Genomic DNA, 25,236 nt, shown 5'->3' on the forward strand with positions numbered 1-25,236 from the left:
ATTCACTTGCTACATGTTCACACCGATCCTTCAATCATGTGAATGCAAAAATTTTGTTTTTCTTTACTTCTTTGCACATAATTGAGTATTTCCCTATTTCCCCTTTGGAGCAATTTTTCTATTATTGACACACATTTTAAAATCTGCATTTTTATTATAAAGTTACCCCCAGAGCATTATATATTTTCTGAACGCAGAGGCCCTGTAGAATAAAAAGAAGGTAGTTGTAATTTTTTTATGGCGTATGACATTTGCACATCTGTTGATTAAATATATTTTCAGGAAAAAGAAAGACTAAATTAAATTTTATTGCACACAAACACATTTTAATAACCATTGTCTGGGACAAAATAAAAGATGAGGTAGTGCTAAGTAAACAGATGGCATATATGTCAAGCCTCAAAACAGTATGCACCTGCAAAATGGCAAAAAACTATGGTACCCAAAATTATCAACAGGTGGTGACCATCAATTTAAAGTAAATTGTAAATGATAGCCCTAGAATTGTTGCTCTTGCTCATGTTCATGGAGATATACTGTATAACGTGTGGCAATCCCTGTTTCCATAAATTTGCATACCTTATGCGTGTGCTTACATTTGCAGGTGTTTGCAAAGTGAAGGAGTTGCAGTATCATTGGGTAGATGACAGGAACTCTTTGTGTAGACATCAGGGTTCTATTAGACCCCTAATGTCTCCCCGCCCTCTGCTACAGGCGATCAAGCACAAAGTGTGCTTGATCTGCTGTGCACTTGGCTTTCTAGCTGGGATTCTGATAGATCTGAAATCATACACTCAGAGCTGAGCACGTCTGACTTCACATACAGCTTTCCATCCTAAAGACACTTGTTGTGGTCCCAGGCTCCCAGGACCACAAAGTGGAGGGGCCAGTTTGGGGAGTGGAACCCGAGAGTATTGTAAATTATTAATTTAATAATTAGTGATTATCTGGATCACTTTCACATTAAATCTCAGAGGCTCCTGCTAAAAACATTATGTGTGTCGAGAGATCTTATTTACTAAGCAAAGTGAACATTTATTTTTCTAAGATAACAGCCACTACAACATGTGGCAGCACAGTGGAGTTGTGGTTAGCATTCGGACCTGCAGTAATGGAGTCCTCAGTTTGAGTCTTGGTCTGGACAATATCTGTATAAAATATGTTCTCCCTGTGCTTGGGTGGGTTTCTTCTCAGGCTCCAAAGAGATATTGATAGGTTAATTGGCTCCTGTCTAAAATTGGCCTTAGTATGGTATTGTTTTGAGGGTGGCCAAAATAGCTGCTCCAACAGAAGATAATACACTTTCGGTACCCAGAGAGGAAAATGCTATATAAATATATTCCATTCCATAAAGCTCTCTACGCACTGTTGTTGTGCTAATCTGAAGGCCACGTGAAGTTTGGAGGTCTTTAGCTATTGACTCTGCAAACAGTTGGTGACTTCTGCGCACTGTGTGCTTCAGCATGCACTGACCCCGCTCTGTCATTTTACGTGTCCTACCACTTTGTGGCTGAGTTTCTGTAGTTCCCAGTTACTTCCACTTTGTTATAATACCACTAACAGTTGACTGTGGAATATTTAGTAGCAAGGAAATTTCACGGATGGACTTACTGCACAGGTGGCAACCTATCACCATGCTTGAATTCACTGAGCTCCTGAGAGCGACTCATTCTTTCACAAATGTTTGTAGACGCAGTCTGCATGCCTAGGCGCTTGATTTTATACACCTGTGGCCATGGAGGTGATTGGAACACCTGAATCCAATGATTTGGAGAGGTGTCCCAATACTATTGGCAAAATAATGTATGTGGTAGAGGTGCTTGGCGGTGAGCTTCATAGGAGAGAAGAGACTGATGTAAATTGATTGATATAGTACTATATAAACAATTAAAATAAGAAGAATAATTCTCATTATTTGTTTCCCTAAAAGTATGAATGTACAACACATCATTATTTAAACTGTATTTTAATTTTGCATCTGGCAGCCTTTAATTGAAAACCATTGTAATCATTTGTTTCCCAAATCAGCATCCTGTTAAATCATTGCAGTCTATAAATTAACACGTTTTTTCTGTTTTGTCTCTTTAGAGATATTTAGTTGAAATGAAGCAATGAGCTAATTTCCTATTATTGTTATTGTCTAATAATGGTTTACCAATTTCTACAATATACTTTTTCTACAGCTGCTTGTAGGCCGAGTGCATTGTAACTGCAGCCAACACCGATTAAGATATTTCTACCATATTCAAAAGACCTAAGCTGTTCCACCAGTCATTTTAATAGCTCCATTGCAATAACATAAATAATAAACATGGAGGGATTTTTTTCACTGTAACTTTGCAAAATATCATAGTGCAGACCATAATATACATTGTTGTCCACTGGACCCCTCCGCAGTTCATAATGGCACTTTCAAGTGTATGCTCTCCATAGCCTGCATTTTATAGGTATAACATTTCCCTTAGCTAATGCGATAGTAATCAGAATTGGGGGAAGGGAATTGAACAAAATAGACACTTGCAGTGCCCCCCCCCCCCGCACAGCAAAGGGTAACTGGCCATTAAAGGCCAACTTTGAAAACAATAAAAAAATATCTTTGCATTGCCCCCCCACCGCAATGGTTAAATGCTGTTAAGTCTAGGGGCTTGCGGAAATGGATGTACTACTCACCTTTGTCCTCAGTACAGCAAGGTATCTCCAGTGATACTTCTGGTCCCACACAGCCTCCTCTCTAAGGGCGTGGTCATACTCTCGCTCCCACCATGTACAGTGCAGGATAAATAGCCCTGCACTGTTCCCACAGATCACAGCTTCAGGGAAAAGAGGGCACCTTTGAAGCTGGCTGGAGTGAGCAGTCAGGTAATGTTGTATTATTCGGTACCCCCTATACATAATGAGCTGCAAGGTTTTTTTTTAGTTGAGTTTTAAGTCTAAGGGTGCAGGAATACTTACCTTACTCCTCGTTCCTGTAGGCTCCTTCCATCTATGTAACAGGTTTCTGATATCTCCTCTGTAATCTGTAGTTGCAAGCTCTCCTCCTCACATACAATGCAGGGTTTATAGTCTGCATTGTATGTCATGACACCAAGGGACCACCCACAACCCCTACTGTGCAGAGAGGAGTGAGGGATAGGGCAAGTAATTCATTTTGGATAGAGTAGGGGAGAATACTTTTTCCCAACTGTATCCCATTAGGGAAATTTTCAGTTGACCCAACAGCAAATAAAAACATATCTTCCCAATGTGAGGGAAATTCACTCTTAGTTGTTGTTGGAGCAAGTGGCCCCATTGAAAGATTTCCCTTCTATTCCTCTTCTGGTGTCTGTTCAAAATTTGGGATTTACCGTCACCTTCTTTTCCCGGTGACATTGGTGATCAGCAAAAACTTGAAGTGTGAATCTCTCTAGTGGAGACACAGATAGTTACCTATTCTTTTAGTGGTTCTAACCTCTCACCAACTTCTATATTTATCTAAATAAGGTTTTGTTTTTAGGTGTATTTTAAGGAATAGTTGAGCTGTATTTATAATAGTGTAGATCTCTTCTTTGCACCTAATCTTTGACTGGAGGCTTGGGATATTCAGGGTTGCACTGCCTAGAATGCCCGAGAATAAGCTATTGGACACTGCAGGAACCTGGTACGGGGTCCTTTACTAAGACACTTGAAGAGGAAAGACAATTGGTAATTTAAAGTCCACAGGAAAGAAAAAAAACTGTATTGATTTGTTTACAGGAAAGTTATAGCATCTACAAACTATGGTAAATATAATTGAATTCTTTTTTTTATACTACTAATGGTGGTGATCACTGACTTATAGTGTGACTGTAATAGTGCATGGGCAATCTGACACTAACTGACACTGGGTGGGAACTGACTTACTGTCACTGACATATCCAGTGACACTAATATAGTGATCAGTGATAATACTATACACTGTCACTGTACTAATAACAGTGGCTAACATCTCGGTTAATCAAGTTTCCGCTCCCTCTGTACAGAACCCTGTGTTGATTGCCAACACAGGGCTCTGAGCTGTGACTGGACACAATTGATCAGCAGGTCCCGGCCATGAATCATTGGCCAGGACCTGCTAACAAACTCCTGTTGTCACTGTGTACAAGCGTGTCCTGTACCCGGAAGAGGCCAGAGACGTACAAGTATGTCGCTGTGCAGTACAATGTGGACAGGAGGTCTGTGAGTCGTTAAAATAATCAATTGTTTTATGTTCCCATTGTCTTCTGTGATATTGAACCAACTATCCACAGAATTGTAATCCTGGATCCTTAAATTGTGTTCTGGCTCTTACTTTTTATTATATAAAAAAATCTTTCCTACTAAACCCCTATTTTGTCTAATTAACCCCTGCCTCTTCCTACTCTTCCTTTTTTTAATTATTAGTATGGAAATGTTTACTTTTTGTGTTCATGGCATCCTTTCTACCAGCAACATGAGTTTAATGTTAACAACACATTTTCTTCTTTATAGAAAATTACAGAATTTTAGGAAAATACTAAGAGAATACTACCACAAAAAAAGCTTCTAAAATCTGTGGCAGCCTGTTGCAAAGAACATTAGAGGTAGTCATACATTAAGCACACACACACAATCTGATGTAACTAATGAAATTTATTTGCATTAATATTTAATTAGATAATGGTCAGAAAGGATAGTTGGTATCACCTTAACTATGCATCAGCTAATCTAATATGTGTGTGTGTTTATCTATACTATTTCTAGCAAACAGTACTCTGTAGCACTGGAAGTACCGTGTTTGGGATGTATTCTCAAACTTGGTACTGTGAGTGCACTGTCCCCCTTAAGAGACCCCATGGCTCATAGTAAGGCCCTTGCTGAATGCAATGTGCTGTATAGCAAGTTACCTTAAAGCGGAGCTCCACCTAAAAGGGGAAGTTCTGCTTTAAGCCTGTGTCCCTCGCTCCCCATTAAGGATTGGCACCTTTGGGGAGTGGGTACCAGAATTTGACAGGTACCCGCTTCAACTTCCGCTGTGATCGCCTAGGTGATTGGAGCGGAAGTTGTCCTCCACCCCCCCCCTCCTCGTAGTCTTCTGGGACACGTGACAGGTCCCAGAAGACTACGGAGCCATTCATAAAGCACAGAGCTTCTCCCACATGCGCAGTGAAGCCGCAAGCTGTCACAGCCGGGTGCCCACACTGAAGATGTCGGAGCAAGGGAGAGAAGATGACTGGTGACACCAGCTGTGGTGAGGACACCGCTGGACTGAGGGACAGGTAAGTGTCTGTATTTTAAAAGTCAGCAGCTATACTTTTTGTAGCTGCTGACTTTTTTTTCAGGTGGTTGTAAACCTCAGACGTGAAATATGAACAAAGCTTATCTCTCTATAGTGGGGGGGGGGTTGACCCTTCCCTCTCATCTCTCAGAACTCTCCTCATTGATGTAACTTCAGCTCTCCACCTCACACTATTCAGAGCTGAGAGATCCTGTGTAAGGCCAGGTTCACATATGTGAGGCGATTTGTGTGGGCACAAGAGCCCATTCATTTAAATGGACTCCTGTGCCCCGTGACACACAGGGAAAAAGTCCCCGCACTTCTTTGGAAATCGCAGCCCGTACGGGAACCTCGGATCCCCCTACGGTTGTGATTTCCAATGCGGGCGGGGTGCCATTAGAATTAATGGGTCTCACATTCCTCTGTGTGGGTGGTGCAGCTACAGGTATTTGTGCGGGTTCCACAGCGGCACCACCCACACAGATGTGAAACAAGCCTAAGGCTCTGTGAAATGTGTGACACAGCATTGCTTACTCACAGGGCCTAGTGAATACGTGTCACAAAATTCAAGGAAGTAAATGTGTGGGGATCTTCACAAAGTAAGTTTACAAACTTCAAGATCATTCAGATTAACCAGTTCCATGCCGCCTCATAGCAGAAATACTGCTACAGGGCAGCAGGGGTGACCAAAATCATGTATATATACAGTTGCAAGAAAAAGTATGTGAACCCCTTGGAATTACGTGGAGTTTTGCATGAATTGGGCATAAAATGTGCTCTGAACGTCATCTAAGTCACAACAATAGAAGAACACAGTCTGCTGAACATAATACTACACAAACATTAGATGTTGCCATGGTTTAATTGCACATAACATGTAAACATTCACAGTGCAGGGAGGAAAAAGTATGTGAACCTTTGGACTTAATAACTGGTTGACCCTCCTTTGGCAGCAATAACCTCAACCAAATGTTTCCTGTAGTTGCAGATCAGACCTGCACAACGATCTGGAGTCATTTTGGACCACTACTCTTTACAAAACTGTTTCAGTGTAGCAATATTCTTGGGATGTCTGGTGTGAATCGCTCTCTTAAGGTCATGCCACAGCATTTCAATCGGGTTGAGGTCAGGACTCTGACTGGGCCACTCCAGAAGGCGTATTCTGCGCTGTTGCAGCCATTGTTTTGTTGAATTACTTGTATGCTTTGGGTCATTGTCCTGTTGCATCACCCATCCTCTGCGGAGCTTCAGTTGGCGGACAGATGGTCGTACGTTTTCCTGCAAAATGTCTTGATAAACTCTGGAATTCATTTTCCCATCAATGACAACAATCCGTCCAGGCCCTGAGGCAGCAAAGCAGCCCCAAACCATGATGCTCCCTCCGCCATGTTTTACAGTGGGGATGAGGTTTTGATGTTGGTGTGCTGTGCCTTTTTTTTCTCCACACATAGTGTTGTGTGTTCTTCCCAAACAACTCAATCTTGGTTTCATCTGTCCACAGTATATTTTGCCAGTAGTGCTGTGGAACATCCAGGTGCTCTTTTGCAAACTTCAACTTGTAACCCTTACCAGCTTCATGCAAGTCAACAATTCTTGATCGTAGGTCTTCTGAGAGCTCTTTTCTGCGAGGCATGGTTCACATCAGACAGTGCTTCTTGAAACCAGTAAACCCAAAACAGGTGTGTGTTTTTTAAGGGCACTGATTGGAGTCAAGGTTGGCTCACTCCTGGCTCCAATTAGCTCTGGGAGAAGTCATTAAGCTAGGGCCTCACATACTTTTTCCTCCCTGCACTGTGAATGTTTACATGTTATGTGCAATTAAACCATGGCAACATCTAATGTTTGTGTAGTATTATGTTCAGCAGACTGTGTTCTTCTATTGTTGTGACTTAGATGACTTAGACGTTCAGAGCACATTTTATGCCCAATTCATGCAAAACTCCACGTAATCCCAAGGGGTTCACATACTTTTTCTTGCACCTGTACGCGATATTTCAGTTCCGGGTAGGGGGCGCGCACCCTACCCGTGACACTGTTCGCCGCCTCGGCTGTCAATCACAGGGTCCTGGCCGGTGATTACTAACTGGCTCCCGGTGATCGCTGAAAATCGCTGAAGGGGGAGAGACCTGTATGCAAACAATCCAGTTTATTATTATTATTATACAGGATTTATATAGCGCCAACAATTTGGTACAAGAGTAAACAGAGGGCAAATCTCTCCCCTGTCAGCTCCTGCACACTTGCTTTGTATGGATCTGCTTGCAGTGAAGCACACACATAGCCAACATAGTGAAATAGCACACAGTTAACCCTTTGATCGACCACATATTAACCCCTTCTTGCCCAGTGCCATTAGCACACTGTCAGGGCTTTTTATTAGCACTGATCACTGTATTGGTGTCACTGGGGATGTCAGTGACACCAAGTCAGTTCCCCCCAGTGTCAGAATGCCTGCGATCGCCACGATTACTAAAAGAAAAAGAAATTCCAGTATATATACACTGATTTGTAAATGCTATAACTTTCACGTAAACCAATTCATTTACACGTATTGGGATTTTTTTAAGCAAAGACGTGTAGCAGAATACATTTTGGCCTAAATTTATAACAAAATTAGATTTTTTAAAAAAATTTTTACTGGACATTTTAATAGCAAAAAGTTAAAAATATAGGTTTTTTTTCTCATAATTGTCAGTGTTTTTTGTTTATAACGCAAAAAAAAATGCAAAGGCGATCAAATACCACCAAAAAAAGCTCTATTTGTGAGTAAAAAAGTACGTAAGTTTATTTGGATGCCTCATTGCATGACCGCACAATTGTCAGTCAAAGTAATGCAGCGCTGTACCGCAAAAAATGGCCTGTTCAGGAAGGGGGTAAATCCTTTGGAGGGCAAGTGGTTAAAGGAGTTCTGTAGTGGCAGCATACATTTTTTTTAAAAACATCAGCATTGTAATAATAATACAAGCAATAATTATGTTAGACAATCCGATATAAGCTTACTGGATAAATCTCCTTTCCTGTTGTGAATTCTGCTTGCCTACTGACCATCTGTTTTCACAATTTACTGTATTCCCAGAACGCTTTGCAGCTTCTCCTCTCCTGTTTACTTTCAATTTCTAAGGATTACATATCCCATGGTACCTTGCTGCCTGCAAGCAGAGATTCCTGTACTGACTGGTCATCTCTTTCCAGAACAACTTCTTTTTCTTGCTTTTCCATTTCTATATGTAAGGACTACATATCCCATGGTACCTTGCTGCCCGCAAGCAAGGATTCCTGTACTGACTCCACCTCCTTAAACTCCACCTCTTAGCACCTCTGTAGTTCAGAAGGAAGGCTCTGTGAAATGTGTGACACAGCAGTACCTACTCACAGGGCATAGTGCATACGTGTCACAGAATTAAATGTGTGTGGATATTTACAAACTTAAAAGATCATTCAGATTAATAGGAGTAGGCTCAGGGCTTTTATTTCAGCGGGAACCCAGTTACAGCACCTCCGTCACTGAATGTATGTAATGGAAAGGGGTGGTTGGGTGTGCTGGAGGGTCTGTTGCTGGCTACTGGGGGTTCTATTGTCATTTGAGGGGGATCTATTGTTGCTGGGGAGGTCATTTGTTGCTGATGGGGGATCTATTGTTTTTTGGGGGTCTTATATTGAGGGAAGGATCTTCTATTGAGAGAGGTCTATTGTTGGTGGCTGATGGACAGTCTATTGATGCTCACTGCTGGGAGATCTGTTGTTACTGATGGGGTCTTTTGTTGCTGGTGTGTCTATCATTACTGGGGGGTATTTTTTTGTGGGGGGTCTAATTTTTCTGCAGGATCCATTGTTGCTGGGGAAATCTATTGTTACTTGCTGCTGGGGGTCTATTTTACTGCTATCATTGTTATCAACAAATTATATACAAATAACTTAGCACCACAAAATGAATGGTGGTCCTGTAATCTCTAGAAAGTGCAGTACTAGGATGTGGGTAGGGGGTGAAACCAAGGGACAGTGCTCAGAGATGGGTAAGGGGGGGCAGAGACAAGGGGTGACTCAAAAGGGAGGAGTGCCTGCACCCTGAGTAGGCTAGAAAATAATTGAAATACAGTATGCAAATAAATATATGATTTTACATTTTGTACATTGATGTGCTTTAAAATCTATCTTTATGGGGGTCTGTTAAAAAATGGTATAAATGCAATGATGATAAATATAATAACCAGTATCAATCAGTAAGCATTTATAGTTCAATTTTTGACTGCAATAGTAATAATCAAATCACTGGATGGCAGATTCATCAATTTTGATTTACCTGAATATTTTAGTGAATATGTCTTCTACAGAAAATCGCACAATTTCAGAACCCAGACAATCGTTATTCATAAACTGCTACTTGCAACTAGTTATTTCACTCAGCTCTTTGGGGTACAGATTTATGAAGTGAACACTTTTTCACACCCTCAGGCATCAGTCACACCTGGATAATGACAGCCAATGTTTTAAAATAATATGACCCGAGGAAACAATAATGCTGGAGACCATCTACAGAGATTAGCTCATCATTCAGGAAAAGTAACTCATTTTATTCCTCAGTGAAGTCAGTTTGTAAATATTTTCTTATGTTGGTCATCCTGTCCGGTTGAAAAGCAAGAAGGAAGCTTGTTGGAACTTGGAAGGAAGTTCTAAATCTACAAAAGATTACGTTGTAAAACAATGACCATCGGGCTGATAATATTTACGTTAATGTGACTGCTGGTGAAGTCAGCGGAGGAAGTGGTAGTGTGTTGTAATTTCATGATTACAGCCCATCTTTTCACAGCCAGGTGATAAAGGATGAAAAAGGCCACACATTGAAATGCTCTTAAAATGAACTTAACTCTGGTGTAATAAAAAAATTATATTCAAGTATTTATTCTTAAAGTATACATACGTGACTTTGCAGTTCCGGGTAGGGGGTGCGTGTACTACCCGTGACGCTATTCGCGGCCTTGGCTGTCAATCACCGGGTCCTGGCCGGTGATTACTCGCCGGCACCTGGTGATCGCTGAAAATCGCTGAAGGGGGAGAGACCTGTATGCATACAATACAGATTATTATTATTATACAGGATTTATATAGCGCCAACAGTTTGTGCAGCACTTTACAAAATGAAGGTAGACATAACAGTTACAATACAATTTGGTACAAGAGAAAACAGAGGGCCCTGCTTGTTACAGCTTACAATCAAAGAGAATGCAAACCCTCACCTTGTAAAACAACCTTTTCAGTTTAAAATATAAATGAAAGTCAAACAATTAGTATACAGATATAAAAAAAAATTATAAATGCATTTTTACTCCTTTTATATATGATCACATTCCCTCTGTTCTCAGCTGCATAAGAAGCTAGGGTGGAGAAACAGCAGCACATGGATCTTCCCAGTAAATGGCTGTGTGTGTGTGTGTGTGTGTGTGTGTGGGGGGGGGGGGGTCAGGTCAGATCAGCTTCCATGTCTTTTTGTAAAAGTTTAATTGAATAAGATGAAGTTAGAAGCTGATTGGCTACCATGCACAGCTGCACCAGATTTTGCACTCTCCAGGTTTAGTGAATCAGCCCCTGAGTTCCAAGCACAGCTATACAACTGACCAAGCTGTGCTCTCTTGCCCAGTGTGGTCAGCTTTGCTTTAACAAAAGGTTTTATTGACAAATGACACACAGAGATACAGAGCCACATAATGAAAACTTTAGAAAAATGTATACATTGTAATATAAAGTACAGCAGCATGTCATAACAAAATATTAGAAGCGACATTATTCAAGTGGCAGTTGCAAAGGACCGAAACCGAGTGTGAAAATAGTTCGCTAACATTTTTTTTTAAATTCAAGCATAAAAACCAATAACAGCTTAAGATAATTGAAGTAGAACCTAAGGGCAACAAGCCCTACCATACAAGAAAGGAATAACATCTCATGGGGTTACTGTGCTTATTTGACCCTAAAGCCAATATAATGGTGAGAAGCCAATACAACAAAATACATTGTAGTAAAGTAGAGCTAGCGAAAAAAAAAAAAAAATTAGAAAAGAACCAGAAAAGAAAAGAAAGGGAAAGAGAGAATGTAAAAGAAGAAGGGTCAATCACACCCTGGTTGAAAGTTGCAATTATTTCCTAGTTGCGTCACAAGAATGGTGATAGGGCAGGTAGAGTACATAAACAGGAGAGACACAACGAACCCAAGAACAGTCATCAAGAGAAAGGGAAAGGAAAAGAAGAAGAAGAAGAAGAAGAAGAGAAAAATAATGGTCCCTGGGGGTAACGTGTTCAAGAAATCACAATGTTAATAATGTATGATCAAAACATATGAAATCCAGGGTTGCTAAACACGCAGTGTGGTCAGTTTGTAATAGGAAAGCAGAGGGACTGGCAGAAACACCAGAGATTTCACATAAAGGAAGCAATACAAAGAGAAGAGGATACTTTTTAATACAAGTACATGGTACAGCAGGCACATATCAGGAATATGAAATGTTGGGTTTACATATTCTTTAAAGAATATGTTACTCCAACATTTCATATTTCTAACATGTGTATGCTGTCTCATGTACATGTGTGAAGTATTATTTGACTGAAAGAGTAATTGATGCTTGGAATACACTTCCAGAAGAGGTAATGAGTCAGTCAGCAGTAAGTGGATTCAAATATGCTTGGAACATATATTTGTACTTATACTCAAGAAAAAAAAAAGCACATATAGATTTAAAATTTTTTTTAAATGAGGTGACCTGATGTGTTAAAAAGTATCCTGTTCTCTTTGTATTGATTCCATTGTTTGAAATTCCTGGTGATCCTGTCAGTTCCTTTGCTTTCCTATTTAAAACTGACTACACTAGACATGAGAGCACATCCACCTTAGTGTGTTCGGTTTTCTGGCTGTGCTGGGACAACAGTTTGCCTGTCCTCCAATGATCAGACTTGTGCTGGCCCCCCCCCCGCCCAGATTTTCACTGGAAAGATCAATGTATGGCCGTTTCTCCACCGCTATCTCTCTAAGCCAAATATTAAAAAAATTTAAAAAAATAAATACATACATTAAAAAAAAATTATATATATATATATATATATATATTACTATACAGTATTTATATACCGCCAAAAGGTTTGCTCAGCGCTGTACATTATAGTGGGGGACAGTACATGAGACAATACAGTAACAAAACAATACAAGAGGGGTTCGAGGGCCCTGCTCTTTCCAGCTTACAATCTAGGAGGGAGGGGATAGTGGTACAGGAGGAAATGGCTGTGGGGGTTGGAGTGGTAGGAGGAGTGGAGGAGATCGGCTGTTAGGTGAGGGCGGGGTAGGCTTCCCTGAAGAGATGGGTTTTCAGGGTGTATACACACATACATATCTATATCTATCTATCTATCTATCTATCTATCTATCTATCTATATTTATAATGTTATTATAAATATCTACAATGTCTTTGCCTTTTTACCTAAGGTAAGGAAGCACCCATACTTTAACTCAAACATTCCCCTAGTCTTCTCCATAGCTCTAAATTCCTTTTTTTGTCATTTGACCTCTATTAGAAGGTAGCTACATTCAGTCTTCATGGTCCCACTGTTTGTGAAAATGTAGCCAACCTCTCTTGTTCACTCCTGAGATGGACTTTGGATTATGGGATCTGTAGTGTGCATAGAGCAGTACACATGACTGTAACTAGTGTGCACTGTTTGTTCCAAACAGACGAATGTGAGAGGGAAAAGGAGAGGTTCAACAGCTCAGAGAGGGTACTACAAGAAAGATTTCATGAAAAATAGATGACAGGGCCACTAAGTAGTGGATGTGTATGGCTTATTTTTGGAGAATAATGATATTATTTAGTGTCACTATAAGTCCCAGAGTGCACAACATTTATTAAAGTAGGAATTGAGAAAAAAATTATATTTTGGTTATGGATAGCTTATGGTCAGTTGAATTACTTAGTGGCTTCCTATGAGGACATGTCATTCTGCATTTTGGCACTCTTTCTGTTGCATTCTCTGTTATAAATAAAAACTCGGAGAGATTGAATACCCATTGTAATAACAGGTGGATGTATCTTGGCAATCACATGCAGACATCTTACTGCTTGTTCCAAGAAGATGTAAATAATCAGGTATGCTCTGAAATCACATACGTATATGATGTAACAATGGCATTAGCTTTTCATTGTCCCATGGCTATGGTTCCCTCTAAGCTCAGCAATTCAGCTAGTGGTATAGGGACAGAGGTAGCAGAGGCTGCAGCTGCAATCTTCTTGTTGGAAAGGGTGCAAGGTGCAACATATCATAGGGGTTGAGGGGTGGGTAAAGGAGAGGAGAAGTTATGAAAAGTAGGGATTTTGGGGACAAGAGCAAATAGGGTGAGCATGTTAGCTTCAGGGCAGGTTTAGAAGAATTGGGGATGTTAGTAACAGGATTAAAGCTCAAGAGACCTAGAGGGACCAAGCTTTGTCATGTTTACACCACTGAATTCAGCAAAGACTTCATCTAAGTTGAGACTCTTAAACCAGCAGTCATTCACAATCTACTGATTCTTTAACACTATGAAGTCTAAATGCGGTATATTTTTCTGAAATACCTCTGTTAGAAAATATACCACATTATGGCCAATAGATGGACTTGATGATCATAGGAAGTTATGGTATTAGAAAAAATATGGGGAAAATTTGTGCAACCTCCACAAATGCTTATGACATTTGTCCAACAAATGTTTTATTAATAGACTCATATGTTTTTTGACTTGATGCACTTAATTGGTTCCCACCCTGCCCATCTAAACAACTAGGCAGGTTTTCTCTCATTCTCTATGTACCGGTACGTCCTCCCAGGACTGCGACTTGTGCATGCTCTCTGGAGCAGGCATTGCTGCAATCCGTATACCCCCCTATATGGCTAGGCTGTAAAAAATTCTCACATCTGTGGTATCATCATACTTGGCACATTTTCAAAAGACTCCCTATGCCTTTCAGAAACCACCTTGGAGTCTTGCTTTCTAAAATGGGATTATTTTGGGTGCTTTCCACTGTCCTGGTGCTCCAGAACCTCCAAAAATGTGATCGGTTATCAGGAAATTAGATGCGTAATTTATGTCAAATATATGCTCCTCAAAAGCCCAAAGGCACTCCTTGGATTTTGGGTCCCTCTATGCATTTAGGCTATGAAAAAGTCTCACACAGGTGGTATCCCCATACTTTGTAGACATAGCTGAAAGCGTTTTGTGGACCATAGAGCTTGATTGGCATTTGCCATTGAACACCAGAATTGGCAGGTCCGCCACTGGCGCCCTGTGCTTTTCACCCCGAAAGGGTCTGGAGAAGCTGTGGAGAGCTTTAAGCTGCCTGTAACATTGTTCAGCATGACCGTTTTGGTAGTGGGTCAGTGACAGTCTGGGGAGGCATATCCACGGAGAGACGCACAGACCTCTACAGACCCAGACTGCCATTAGGTGTTGGGATGAAATCCTTGGACCCATTGTCAGACCCTACGCTGCTGCAGTGGGTCCTGTGTTCCTCCTGGTGCACGACAATGCCCGGCCTCATATGGCGAGTGTATGCAGGCAGCTCCTGGAGGATGAAGGAATTGATACCATTGAATGGCCCCACGCTCGACTGACCAATAGAACACCTCTGGGATATCATGTTTCGGTCCATCCGATGCCACCAGGTTACACCTCAGACTGTCCAGGAGCTCAGTAATGGTCCAGATCTTGAAGGAAATACTGCAGGACGCCATCCGTAGTCTCATTAGGAGCATGGCCCAACATTGTCAGGCATGCATGGGGGCCTTACAAACTACTGAGTATCATTCTGAGTTGCTGCAATGAAATTTCAGAAAATGGAGTAAAAAAAAATGCTGCATCATTTTTTCACTTTAATTTTTGGGGTTTCTTTGAATTCAGTCCTCTGTAGGTTGATAATTTTCATTTCCACTAAACAATGGGGCATCCTTATGTTCCTAACACATTACCCAATCCATATCAGTATAGATATCCAGCATGATATTTTACCCATTGAGATCTGATGTGTTTTCAAAGTGTTCCTCTAATTATTTTGAGCAGTGTATATATATATCATAGTTTGTAGACTTTCCTTCAGTCTAACTATTATACACTGATGTGGGTTATTTTTACCAAAGAAATATGGCAAAATATGTTTTGTCCTAAATTTATGAAGAAAGATGATTTATTTGCCAAATTTTAAAACAGAAACTAATAAAAACATGTTTTTTTAAAATTTCAGTATTTTTCCATTTATATAGCAAAACAAACAAACAAAAAAAAAACAGTGGTGATTAAATGCCACCAAAAGAAACCTCTGTCCTGCACTCATTACCTGTATCAATGGCACCTGTTTGAACTTGTTATCAGTATAAAAGACACGTGTCCACAACCTCAAACAGTCACACTCCAAACTCCACTATGGTGAAGACAAAAGAGCTGTCGAAGGACACCAGAGACAAGATTGTAGACCTGCACCAGGCTGGGAAGACTGAATCTGCAATAGGCAAGCAGCTTGGTGTGAACAAATCAGCTGTGGGAGAAATAATTAGAAAATGGAAGACATACAAGACCACTGATAATCTCCCTCGATCTGGGGCTCCACGCAAGATCTCACCCCGTGGGGTCAAAATGATCACAAGAACAGTGAGCAAAAATCCCAGGACCACATGGGGGGACCTAGTGAATGACCTGCAGAGAGCTGGGACCAACGCAACAAAGGCTACCATCAGTAAAACACTACGCCGCTAGGGACTCAGATCCTGCAGTGCCAGACGTGTCCCCCTGCTTAAGCCAATACATGTCCGGGCCTGTCTGAAGTTTGCTAGAGAGCATTTGGATGATCCAGAAGAGGACTGGGAGAATGTCATATGGTCAGATGAAACCAAAATAGAACTGTTTGGTAGAAACACAACTCGTCGTGTTTGGAGGAGAGAGAATGCTGAGTTGCATCCAAAGAACACCATACCTACTGTGAAGCATGGGGGTGGCAACATCATGCTTTGGGGCTGTTTCTGCGCAAAGGGACCAGGACGACTGATCCATGTACAGGACAGAATGAATGGGGCCATGTATCGTGAGATTTTGAGTGCAAACCTCCTTCCATCAGCAAGGGCATTGAAGATGAAACGAGGCTGGGTCTTCCAACATGACAATGATCTCAAACATACCGCCCGGGCAACGAAGGAGTGGCTTCGTAAGAAGCATTTCAAGGTCCTGGAGTGGCCTAGCCAGTCTCCAGATCTCAACCCCATAGAAAACCTTTGGATGGAGTTTAAAGTCCGTGTTGCCCAGCGACAGCCCCAAAACATCACTGCTCTAGCGGAGATCTGCATGGAGGAATGGGCCAACATACCAGCAACAGTGTGTGCCAACCTTGTGAAGACTTACAGGAAACGTTTGACCTCTGTCATTGCCAACAAAGGATATATAACAAAGTATTGAGATGAACTTTTGATATTGACCAAATACTTATTTTCCACCATAATTTGCAAATAAATTCTTTCCAAATCAGCCAATGTGATTGTCTGGATTTTTTTTCTCATTTTGTCTCTCATAGTTGAGGTCTACCTATGATGCCAGTTACAGGCCTCTCTCATCTTTTTAAGTGGGAGAACTTGCATAATTGGTGGCTGACTAAATACTTTTTTGTCCCACTGTACATGGTTACAGAATGTCCCAGCATTTAGCACTTTGAGGATTTGATTTACTAAAGGAAAACTTAGCAAGTGTGGTTGCATTCTGCAGGGGAATTACCCCAGAGCTTAGTAAATGAGATGAAACTCTGCTGATATCCATTATCCGATCATGTGCAAGCAATTTATTTTAAATTTTCCTTTGCCTGTGATTGGGTATTTTTTTAAACAGTAAAGTTTCACCGCATTCATTAAGCTCTGGGGAAAATTCCCCTGCAAAGTGCAAAATCACATGCAAAGTGAACAGTGTATTTTACGTTTAGTAAATCAACACCATTGCGTATATATGCATGGTGATTTGGAATCACGTATCAATTACTGAAAGAAATGCTGAAAAACTTTAAACCCTGGAAAGCTCATTATTTAACAAAATATTTTGTATAATTTTCAATGCTAAAATCAAAAAAAGAACAAAACAAAAAAAAAACAGCATTTTTAGGTGATTTATAGATTTAAATTGTTCCACTGAATATAATCAAAATAGAAGAAAAACATTAGATTTGGAAAATAGTAAAATAATATAAGAATTATATTATATTAAAATAAGTATTATTCTTTTATTCCTTTAATGATTGCTTATCCTTTGTTGACACAGATGGGGACTTATAAATGTATATCAAAACTTTCTTGATTAGCTAATAGGATGTGCTGTCAGTTAGGCTGTGACATGCTACAGTCAAACATTGCTTGAGGTCCTGTAAAGTTGATAACAACAGAAATTGCAGAAAATCTGGCTCAGGATGCAGGCTTCTGCCAACCATTGGGAGATTTTACTTTTATTTGTTTTTGGCTTTGACTAGCTATTGGGGGGGGGGGGGGGTAGATAAGTAAGAACATGGAACAACATATTCTTTGGTATCAGATTATGTTCATACCTATCTAGATTTAAATGATGGGACTGTTTTATACTGCATTGTATAGACAATATCAATCCAACCTTTCTAGCCTCCTGCAAGGAAGGTGGTTGAACTGAGAGCTCCTAAAGGGTGACCAAGAAAAACATAAGACCATAATTCTTTGATGGGCTAAACATTTTTCATTGTCCTTCAACAAAGGAAGAACTGGGTTGATCAGTGTAAGAGGGAAAAGATTTAATCCTGACCAAGGTCTGTATCTTACTGACAAACTCACCCATACATTTTTCCCGGGAGTGCATGCCAGTGACAATGACATGAGTTTGCCAGTCATACAATGCAAGGAACAGTTGAATTGATTATGTGCTGGTGTGTCTGATAATTCTTATCAGTGTGAAGCAATGTGTGCTTTGGCTGGCCATCTAATTCAGCTCTGAATACAAACTGATGTCTACAAGCTTGGCTGAACACAGCTCACTCTTATGCTAGTTATCACAGATCTGTTGCATAAAATTTCATTAATAACTTGAAATGTTTATTCAATGCTAAGAGGTGTTTCCTATGAAAGGAATTTGTTCTAGAACTCAGTACAATAGAACAGGAAGAGATCAACAATGTAAGAAGTACTATTTTAGTGCCAAGTGAACAAGTTATTAATGGAAAAGATTTGTTCCTAAAATCAGAGATCAGAAAAAAATATAGGAATTAAATATTTTGAACATTTAACTAAATGTAAATTTAAAAATAAATCCTCGCTGTGCCTACGGTCCAGAATACCTAAGCCTGGTTAAACTGTGATTTGTATGTTTACCATCAGGGGCGGACTGACAACTCATGGGGCCCCCGGGCAATAGGGGATCATGGGGCCCCTGTGTCCTTGCCCAAACTCAAAAAAGCCTATGAAAAAGGTACCAGGGGCATCTCATGGGGCCCCCTACTGACCCCGGACCCTCGGGCAGTGCCCGAGTTTCCAAATGGTCAGTTCGCCCCTGTTTGCCATACATATTACATATACCAGCTCTCCCAACGGTCACTTAATCGTAACTATATTTTTAGAAGATATTTAACCTTCTCTTACATTCATTGGATCCTACAGGGATTTGTAAGACTGGTACAACATATAATGGTAATTTTCAATGAAAAAACTAAATCAGTCAACACTTTTTAATTATTATTATTATACAGGATTTATATAGCTCCAACAGTTTGCGCAGTGCTTATCTGCCACTGATAGTAATATGGATAGGATGTATAGATTCTCAGAGGAAGCACAAGATTGTGATTGGAAACATGTTGAGAGTCCCATCCAAAGAAGTACATATCCAGTATTACTGAACAAGGCAGCAGGAGGAACGGCTGTTGTAGGTCAGCATGCAAATAGTACATTAACCACAACAACAACATAGTTAACTACCCAACCACCCTATAGCAGAACCACTGCTACAGAGCGGCAGAGCTGTGCAAAATCACATATATATATATACGTGATTTCTGTGTAGGGGGCATGCACTCGCCCACCGCCCTACCCACACCGCCATTGGCGGCTACAGCTGTCGATCACCGGGTCCCGGCCAGAGATTCCCTGCCGGCACCCAGTGATCGCTGAGGAACACTGACAGGGTCTGTATGTAAACAGTTAACCCTTTGATCGCCCCAGATGTTAACCCCTTCATGCCCAGTGTCATTAGTATAGTGTCAGTGCTTTGTATTAGCACTGATCACTGTATTAGGGTCACTGGGGATGTCAGTGGCAGTTAGTAACCCCCCCCCCCAGTGTCAGAATGCCTGCCTCAGTCCCGCTATAAATCGCTGATCGCCGCCATTACTAGTATACAAAAAAAAAATTCCAGTATATATACCACCATTTGTAGATGATATAACTTTCACGTAAAGCAATTAATTTACATGTATTGGGATTTTTTTTATGAAATTTGATTTTTTTTCTCGATATGTTTTATAGCAAAAAGTAAAAAATATTGTTATTTTTCAAAATAGTCTTTTTTTTTTTATGGCGCAAAAAATAAAAAATGCAGAGGCGATTAAATACCACTGAAAGAAATCTCCATTTGTGGGGAAAAAAAGGACATAAATTTCATTTGGGTGCAGTGTTGCATGACCGCACAATTGTCAGTTAAAGTAACGCAGCACCGTATCGCAAAAAATGGTCTGGTCAGAAAGAGGGGTAAATCCTCTGGAGGGCAAGTGGTTAAATAAGTTCACCTTTCACGTGAGAAATACTGGGTCTGTCATTGCAGAATGATAATGATAGTTGCCTGGTTGTGCCTTGCTTCAGTACCTATGAATCACAGTGCCAGACGTATTTCTTCAAAGTGAAAGCCTTGACACCCAACATGGAGCATGGAAGCCAGGAAACTAGCATTTTCAGTAGGTAAGGTCAGAAACAACAGCCAGCATATTTCTCTCACATACATTACAATATAATACATTTTTATTTTATTTAAAGCGGACCTTTCTTCCTGTACCCTAAGTAGAGCACAAGTTGGTTTAAATGACTGACTTCCTTGGGAAGTGATGTGGGATGAAGGTGAAGTGGAGGCAGGGGAGGACTGACCATTTGGAAACTTGGGCACTGCCCGAGGGCCCGGGGTCAGTAGGGGGCCCCATGAAATGTCCCTGGTACCTTTGTCATAGGCTTTTTTGAGTTTGGGCAAGGACACAGGGGCCCCATGATCCCCTATTGCCCGGGGGCCCCATGAGTTGTCAGTCCGCCCCTGAGTGGAGGTCATCCACAGCACAGAGAGGCTTGTGTTATCCCTTTGAGAAATCAAAAAACAAGCATATCCTTCTTTATTCAGAAAGAAATGATGTCACTGTGATGTATTTTCTTCCTTCTCTAGAAAAAAATTACATATTGGAGAAAGTGTGGAGTTGTGTCACAGGAGAATCATCCATCCTAATTCACTCACCACTGAGACTGTCCATATATACGCAACAACGCTTCATCTCTGCTCTACTAAAATTTGGTGCCACGTGTTGAGGGCTGTAACTGGGAATCTCTTCTTCCATCTGTTGTTTGTCAGTATCTGCACACATCACTTGTAGGGATGAATAAATGTGCTAAGGTTTGGTTTGCAGCCCGTTTGTTGAACCCTTTGTAAATCTTGAAAATTGTCAGCTCAAATATGAATTTTGGGGACAAATTTGGAAAAGTCAAAATAATAAAATGACAAAACAGAGGGTACCAAAATACTTAAAAACCACAATCCTACATTCCCCAAACCAAACCTCCTATCCCAAGGTATTCTTAAAATATTAAGAATACACACTACAGCTCTGTGTTTGGTAGCAATTACAATGTATAGAGACAACACCTGAGCACTTGAACAGCCAGCAAATTAGAGCTTTGCAGTGTGGAGCCTCCATAGCAGGGGCGGACTGACCATTTGGAAACTCGGGCACTGCTCGAGGGCCCGGGGTCAGTAGGGGGCCCCATGAGATGCCCCTGGTACCTTTTTCAGAGGCTCTTTTGAGTTTGAGCAAGGACACAGGGGCTCCATGATCCCCTATTGCCTGGGGGCCCCATGAGTTGTCAGTCTGCCCCTGCTCCATAGTAAAAGTACTAGCTATTTGGGTACCACATGCATGAAGAAACAAATGACGCTGCACAATAGAACATGGTAGGAGCAGCACCTGAATGATACCAGTCAGTAGCAAAAGGTCCACACTAAAGGTCCACACTAAACTAAGGTCATTAAGCACCCAAGATTAAATGACCAGCGTCAGCATTGTAATCACAATACAAGGAACAGTTATGAAGCGCTACCTCCACTGAGGATGGTTGATAATGCTTGTCCCCAGTGGTTGCCCTGACCTTGTAAGCCTCCCCACACCTCTGACTCTCTGGGTTCAGACATATGTCAACAGTATAGGAAAATAATGCAAGAGACACAATTCTTTAGTAACACCTCTAGATTTGTCTTGTTCAAAACAGTAGACCACAAGAATAATAGGTTTAGTGTATACAGCCCCAGTTGACGCATAAAAGCAGAACACTGGTAAAATAGGAATAATCAATTAGCAATGTTTAACAAGTTATACAGTCATGCATAGTAAGCTTCAACTATTAAACTGCAACACCAGCAGTAAGAGGTGGAAGAAAAGGCTTGTTGACTTATCAACTCCTTCTGGGCCTGCAGCACCGCAATGCTGGATGCAGATATCCTAAGTTGAATAACAATGGCCTTAGAAGAGAAGTGGTCTCTTTAACTAGAGATTGCAAATTGAAGTTCCTGATATAGTGTTGTCCGTTGTCTTCTGCTAGCAATAGTGGGGCCCATAAACAGTAGTGAATAATGGTAATTCAATTACGTTAAACAAATGTTTGTGGTACTGCTCAAAGCAAAGATTTCCTGATAATGAGGTGTAAAGGTGTCTGCATGCAGTGTCTCTGGAGTGATCACAGAAAGAGGTTGGGCATCCATCCACTCACCAATCCTATGGATAACACAACCTCCTAGTAACAGCATTCTTGCTCAGGTTCTTGGCTGGTTGTTGGGATGTGCTACGTTACCACCTGATGGCCTGTCAGCGTGGAACAGAAATGTCTATGTGAATACCGGAAAATGACAGTCCCAATGCAGAGAAGCTGATGTGTTCCTAGTGTGACGATCGGTGTCACCACTGTTGTGCTGAACTGATGTGCAGCGTCCCACAGTAGTGGGCCAACAAGCTGTCTCTGGAGGAGAACAGCAGTCCCCCTTGTTCAATGCTGAATTCTGCACCAAAGAGAAAGCCAGTCATTTGCTCTAGAATATATCTTCTCTCCCAGCATCATTCTGGTTCCCCAGCTCTTTGGTACTTCAACCAGCACTCAGAAATACAGGATGTATTGGCTATAGGACTACAGGTCCCAAGATCCTCTCCTGTCAGTAGAACTTGATTCACTATGCTAACAGGAAGTGACGTAGCAGTCCCAGTACTGGGCACTGAGGGGAGATTGAATAATCATAGGCTGGCCATACATTATACAATTTTCTTGTATAATTTTCCTTTAGATTTACCAAATCCATATAATAGGAGGGCAAACCAAAACACTTTCAATTTGTATGCAATCAGGCAGGCTCTTGCACTACATAGTTAAAGGTAAATCTAAAGGAAATTGAACAAGAAAATTATATGATGTATAGCCAGCTATAGTCCCATATGTAAATGTCCCTGAAAGGCATACTTATATAGCTGGCTACAGTTGCCATTGATAATCAAAAATAAACTTACCTGAAAAATCTCCTTTCATGTTGTGAGTACTGTCTGTCTGCTGGCCATCTCTTTCCATATATTTCTGGATTCCCTGCATGATTTGCAGTGTCACTTCTGATGTTTATTTTCAATTTCTAAGAACTACATATACCATGGTACCTTGCTGCCTGCAAGCAATTATTCCTGTACTGACTCCGCCTCCTGAAACTCCTCCTCTCTGCACTTCTGTAGTTCAGAAGGTAGGCTCTGTGAAATGTGTGACACGGCTGTGCCTCCTCACAGGGCATAGTGAGTACATGTTACAGAATTCAAGGCAATAAATATGTGAGTATTCTCACAAAGTAGGTTTATTAACTTTAAGATCATTCAGATTAATAGGAGTAGGCTTGAAACAATTAAAATACAGGGTGGAAATTAATATACAATTTTATACTTTGACTATAGATATGCTTTAAATTTTGTTTCCAAAATTGTTGTATTTTACTATTTTTTTCATTTTTTCTTACCCAGAAATACTCACCATTGATGTTTGCAAAACATGTCATCCAAATGCTACGTGTATAGAAAAATACCAGAAATATTCCTGTATGTGTAATTTTGGGTTAATTGGTAATGGCAGGACGCAATGTTTGGGTAAGTAATTTTTTTCCTAATGGTGCATTACACAATGTTTAAACTTTAATTTATAATAATAATGTCATCATAAATTGTTAGACAGCATTACAAGCAATTTGATTTCAGTAAAGTGCCCAGAGGCCTTTTACATAAAATAGTACACTTGGGCAATAAATGTACTGCTGGATTTGTTAATGCCATTTTCTGAATTAAATTAAAAAGAATATGAGAGATACAGATCTGGTTTAAAGTGGTTGTAAAGGCTTACTTTTTTTTTACCTTCATGCATTCTATGTATGAAGGTAAAAAACCTTCTGTATGCAGCAGCCCCCCTCCCCAACACTTTCCTGAGCCCCGTCGTGATCCAGCGATATGCATGAGAGCCTCAGCTCTCTGGGGACTCTACCTCCTCATTGGCTGAGACAGCAATCACAGCCAGTGAGCCAATGAAGAAAAAGAGGGGGTGTGGCTGAGTCACAGCTCTGTGTGTGAATGGACTCGCTCAGGAGGGAGTCTGCTTGGGTGCCCCCAAAGCAAGCTACTTGCTCTGGGGGCACTTGGCAGGAGGGAGGTGCCAGGAATGTTGGCAGAAGACCAGAGAAGAGGAGGATTGGGGTTGCTCTATGCAAAACCACTGCACAGAGCTGGTAAGTATAATATGTTTGTTACCTATATGGCTGCAGCTGCCCCTTGCAGGCTTTAAGACAGAACTGAATGATCACATGATGGTGTAGCTCTCACCCCTGAAGGAGCTCTGGAATTAATGGGCACTTCTGTCCTTACTTCAGTGATGAACCATATATATATTGGATCCACAGCACACCAGTACACCTTGTGGTAAGTTTTATAACAGATTTAATAAGACAGGTAAAACTCTGCAAATAGATTGCAAATTAACTTGGAAAATAGCAGTTAAATGCATTGAATACACAAACCTTCTAGAATTGGCACAATAACATCAATAAACACAATATTCATGTATATACGTATATACCGGTATAGCTATAGATCAGAAATAACCCCTGCAACTACAGCAGCAATATGTCCCCAGCGAAACTGACGTCTCTTTAGGCTCAGTCCCAGATTCACTTGTATACTGTAGGATTGTAACACTGTGTGAGTCTATGTGTTACACAGGCCTGTGTTAGTGAATCGGTGGAGCGCTCTTAAGGACTGACATGTCACAGGTTAGCAGTTGCTCATCACATCTAAGAAGAACAGTCTCCAGGGGTTAACTCCGTGAGGGGATGATAAATGTGGCTCTCTCTCTCTCTGACTAGTGTTTCCTGTTGTCCATTGTCAGTGCTGCACAATCTCTGAGGTGCCTCACCTGGGATGGTCACATGCCTCCTCTGCGATTTCCAACAATCTGACCTCTCTCTTTGTGGTGGGAGATGTCGTTGCTGTCGGTAATTGCCGTCGCGGGTGACTGGTACCAATGATCACAGTTGCCGCTGACTTCAGCTGCTGTAGATAACTGTTGTCCTTAGCAACCTCTGCTGATCTGGAAACAGTGTCTATGTACTTCAACAGTAGGGGCTGCAGACTAGCTCCCACATGTCCTCTGCCCAGGCATACGTGGCTCTCCAACCCTCCTCT

The 25,236-nt window shown here is 41.0% G+C and overlaps 1 protein-coding gene across 1 annotated transcript in view; it reads left to right on the forward strand.

Moving 5' to 3' along the window:
- SUSD1 (sushi domain containing 1) overlaps positions 1 to 25,236 on the forward strand; it is a 259,310-nt gene that overhangs the window by 8,557 nt on the left and 225,517 nt on the right. The window contains exon 2 of the mRNA XM_089670946.1: positions 23,533 to 23,655. Coding sequence (XP_089527072.1) covers positions 23,533 to 23,655 — 123 coding nt within the window. The remainder of the gene's footprint in view (positions 1 to 23,532; positions 23,656 to 25,236) is intronic.

Source organism: Staurois parvus, unplaced genomic scaffold (genome assembly GCF_062004578.1).
Source record: "Staurois parvus isolate SC_StPar_1 unplaced genomic scaffold, SC_StPar_1.0 ptg000096l, whole genome shotgun sequence".
Classification (NCBI taxonomy): Eukaryota; Metazoa; Chordata; class Amphibia; order Anura; family Ranidae; genus Staurois; species Staurois parvus.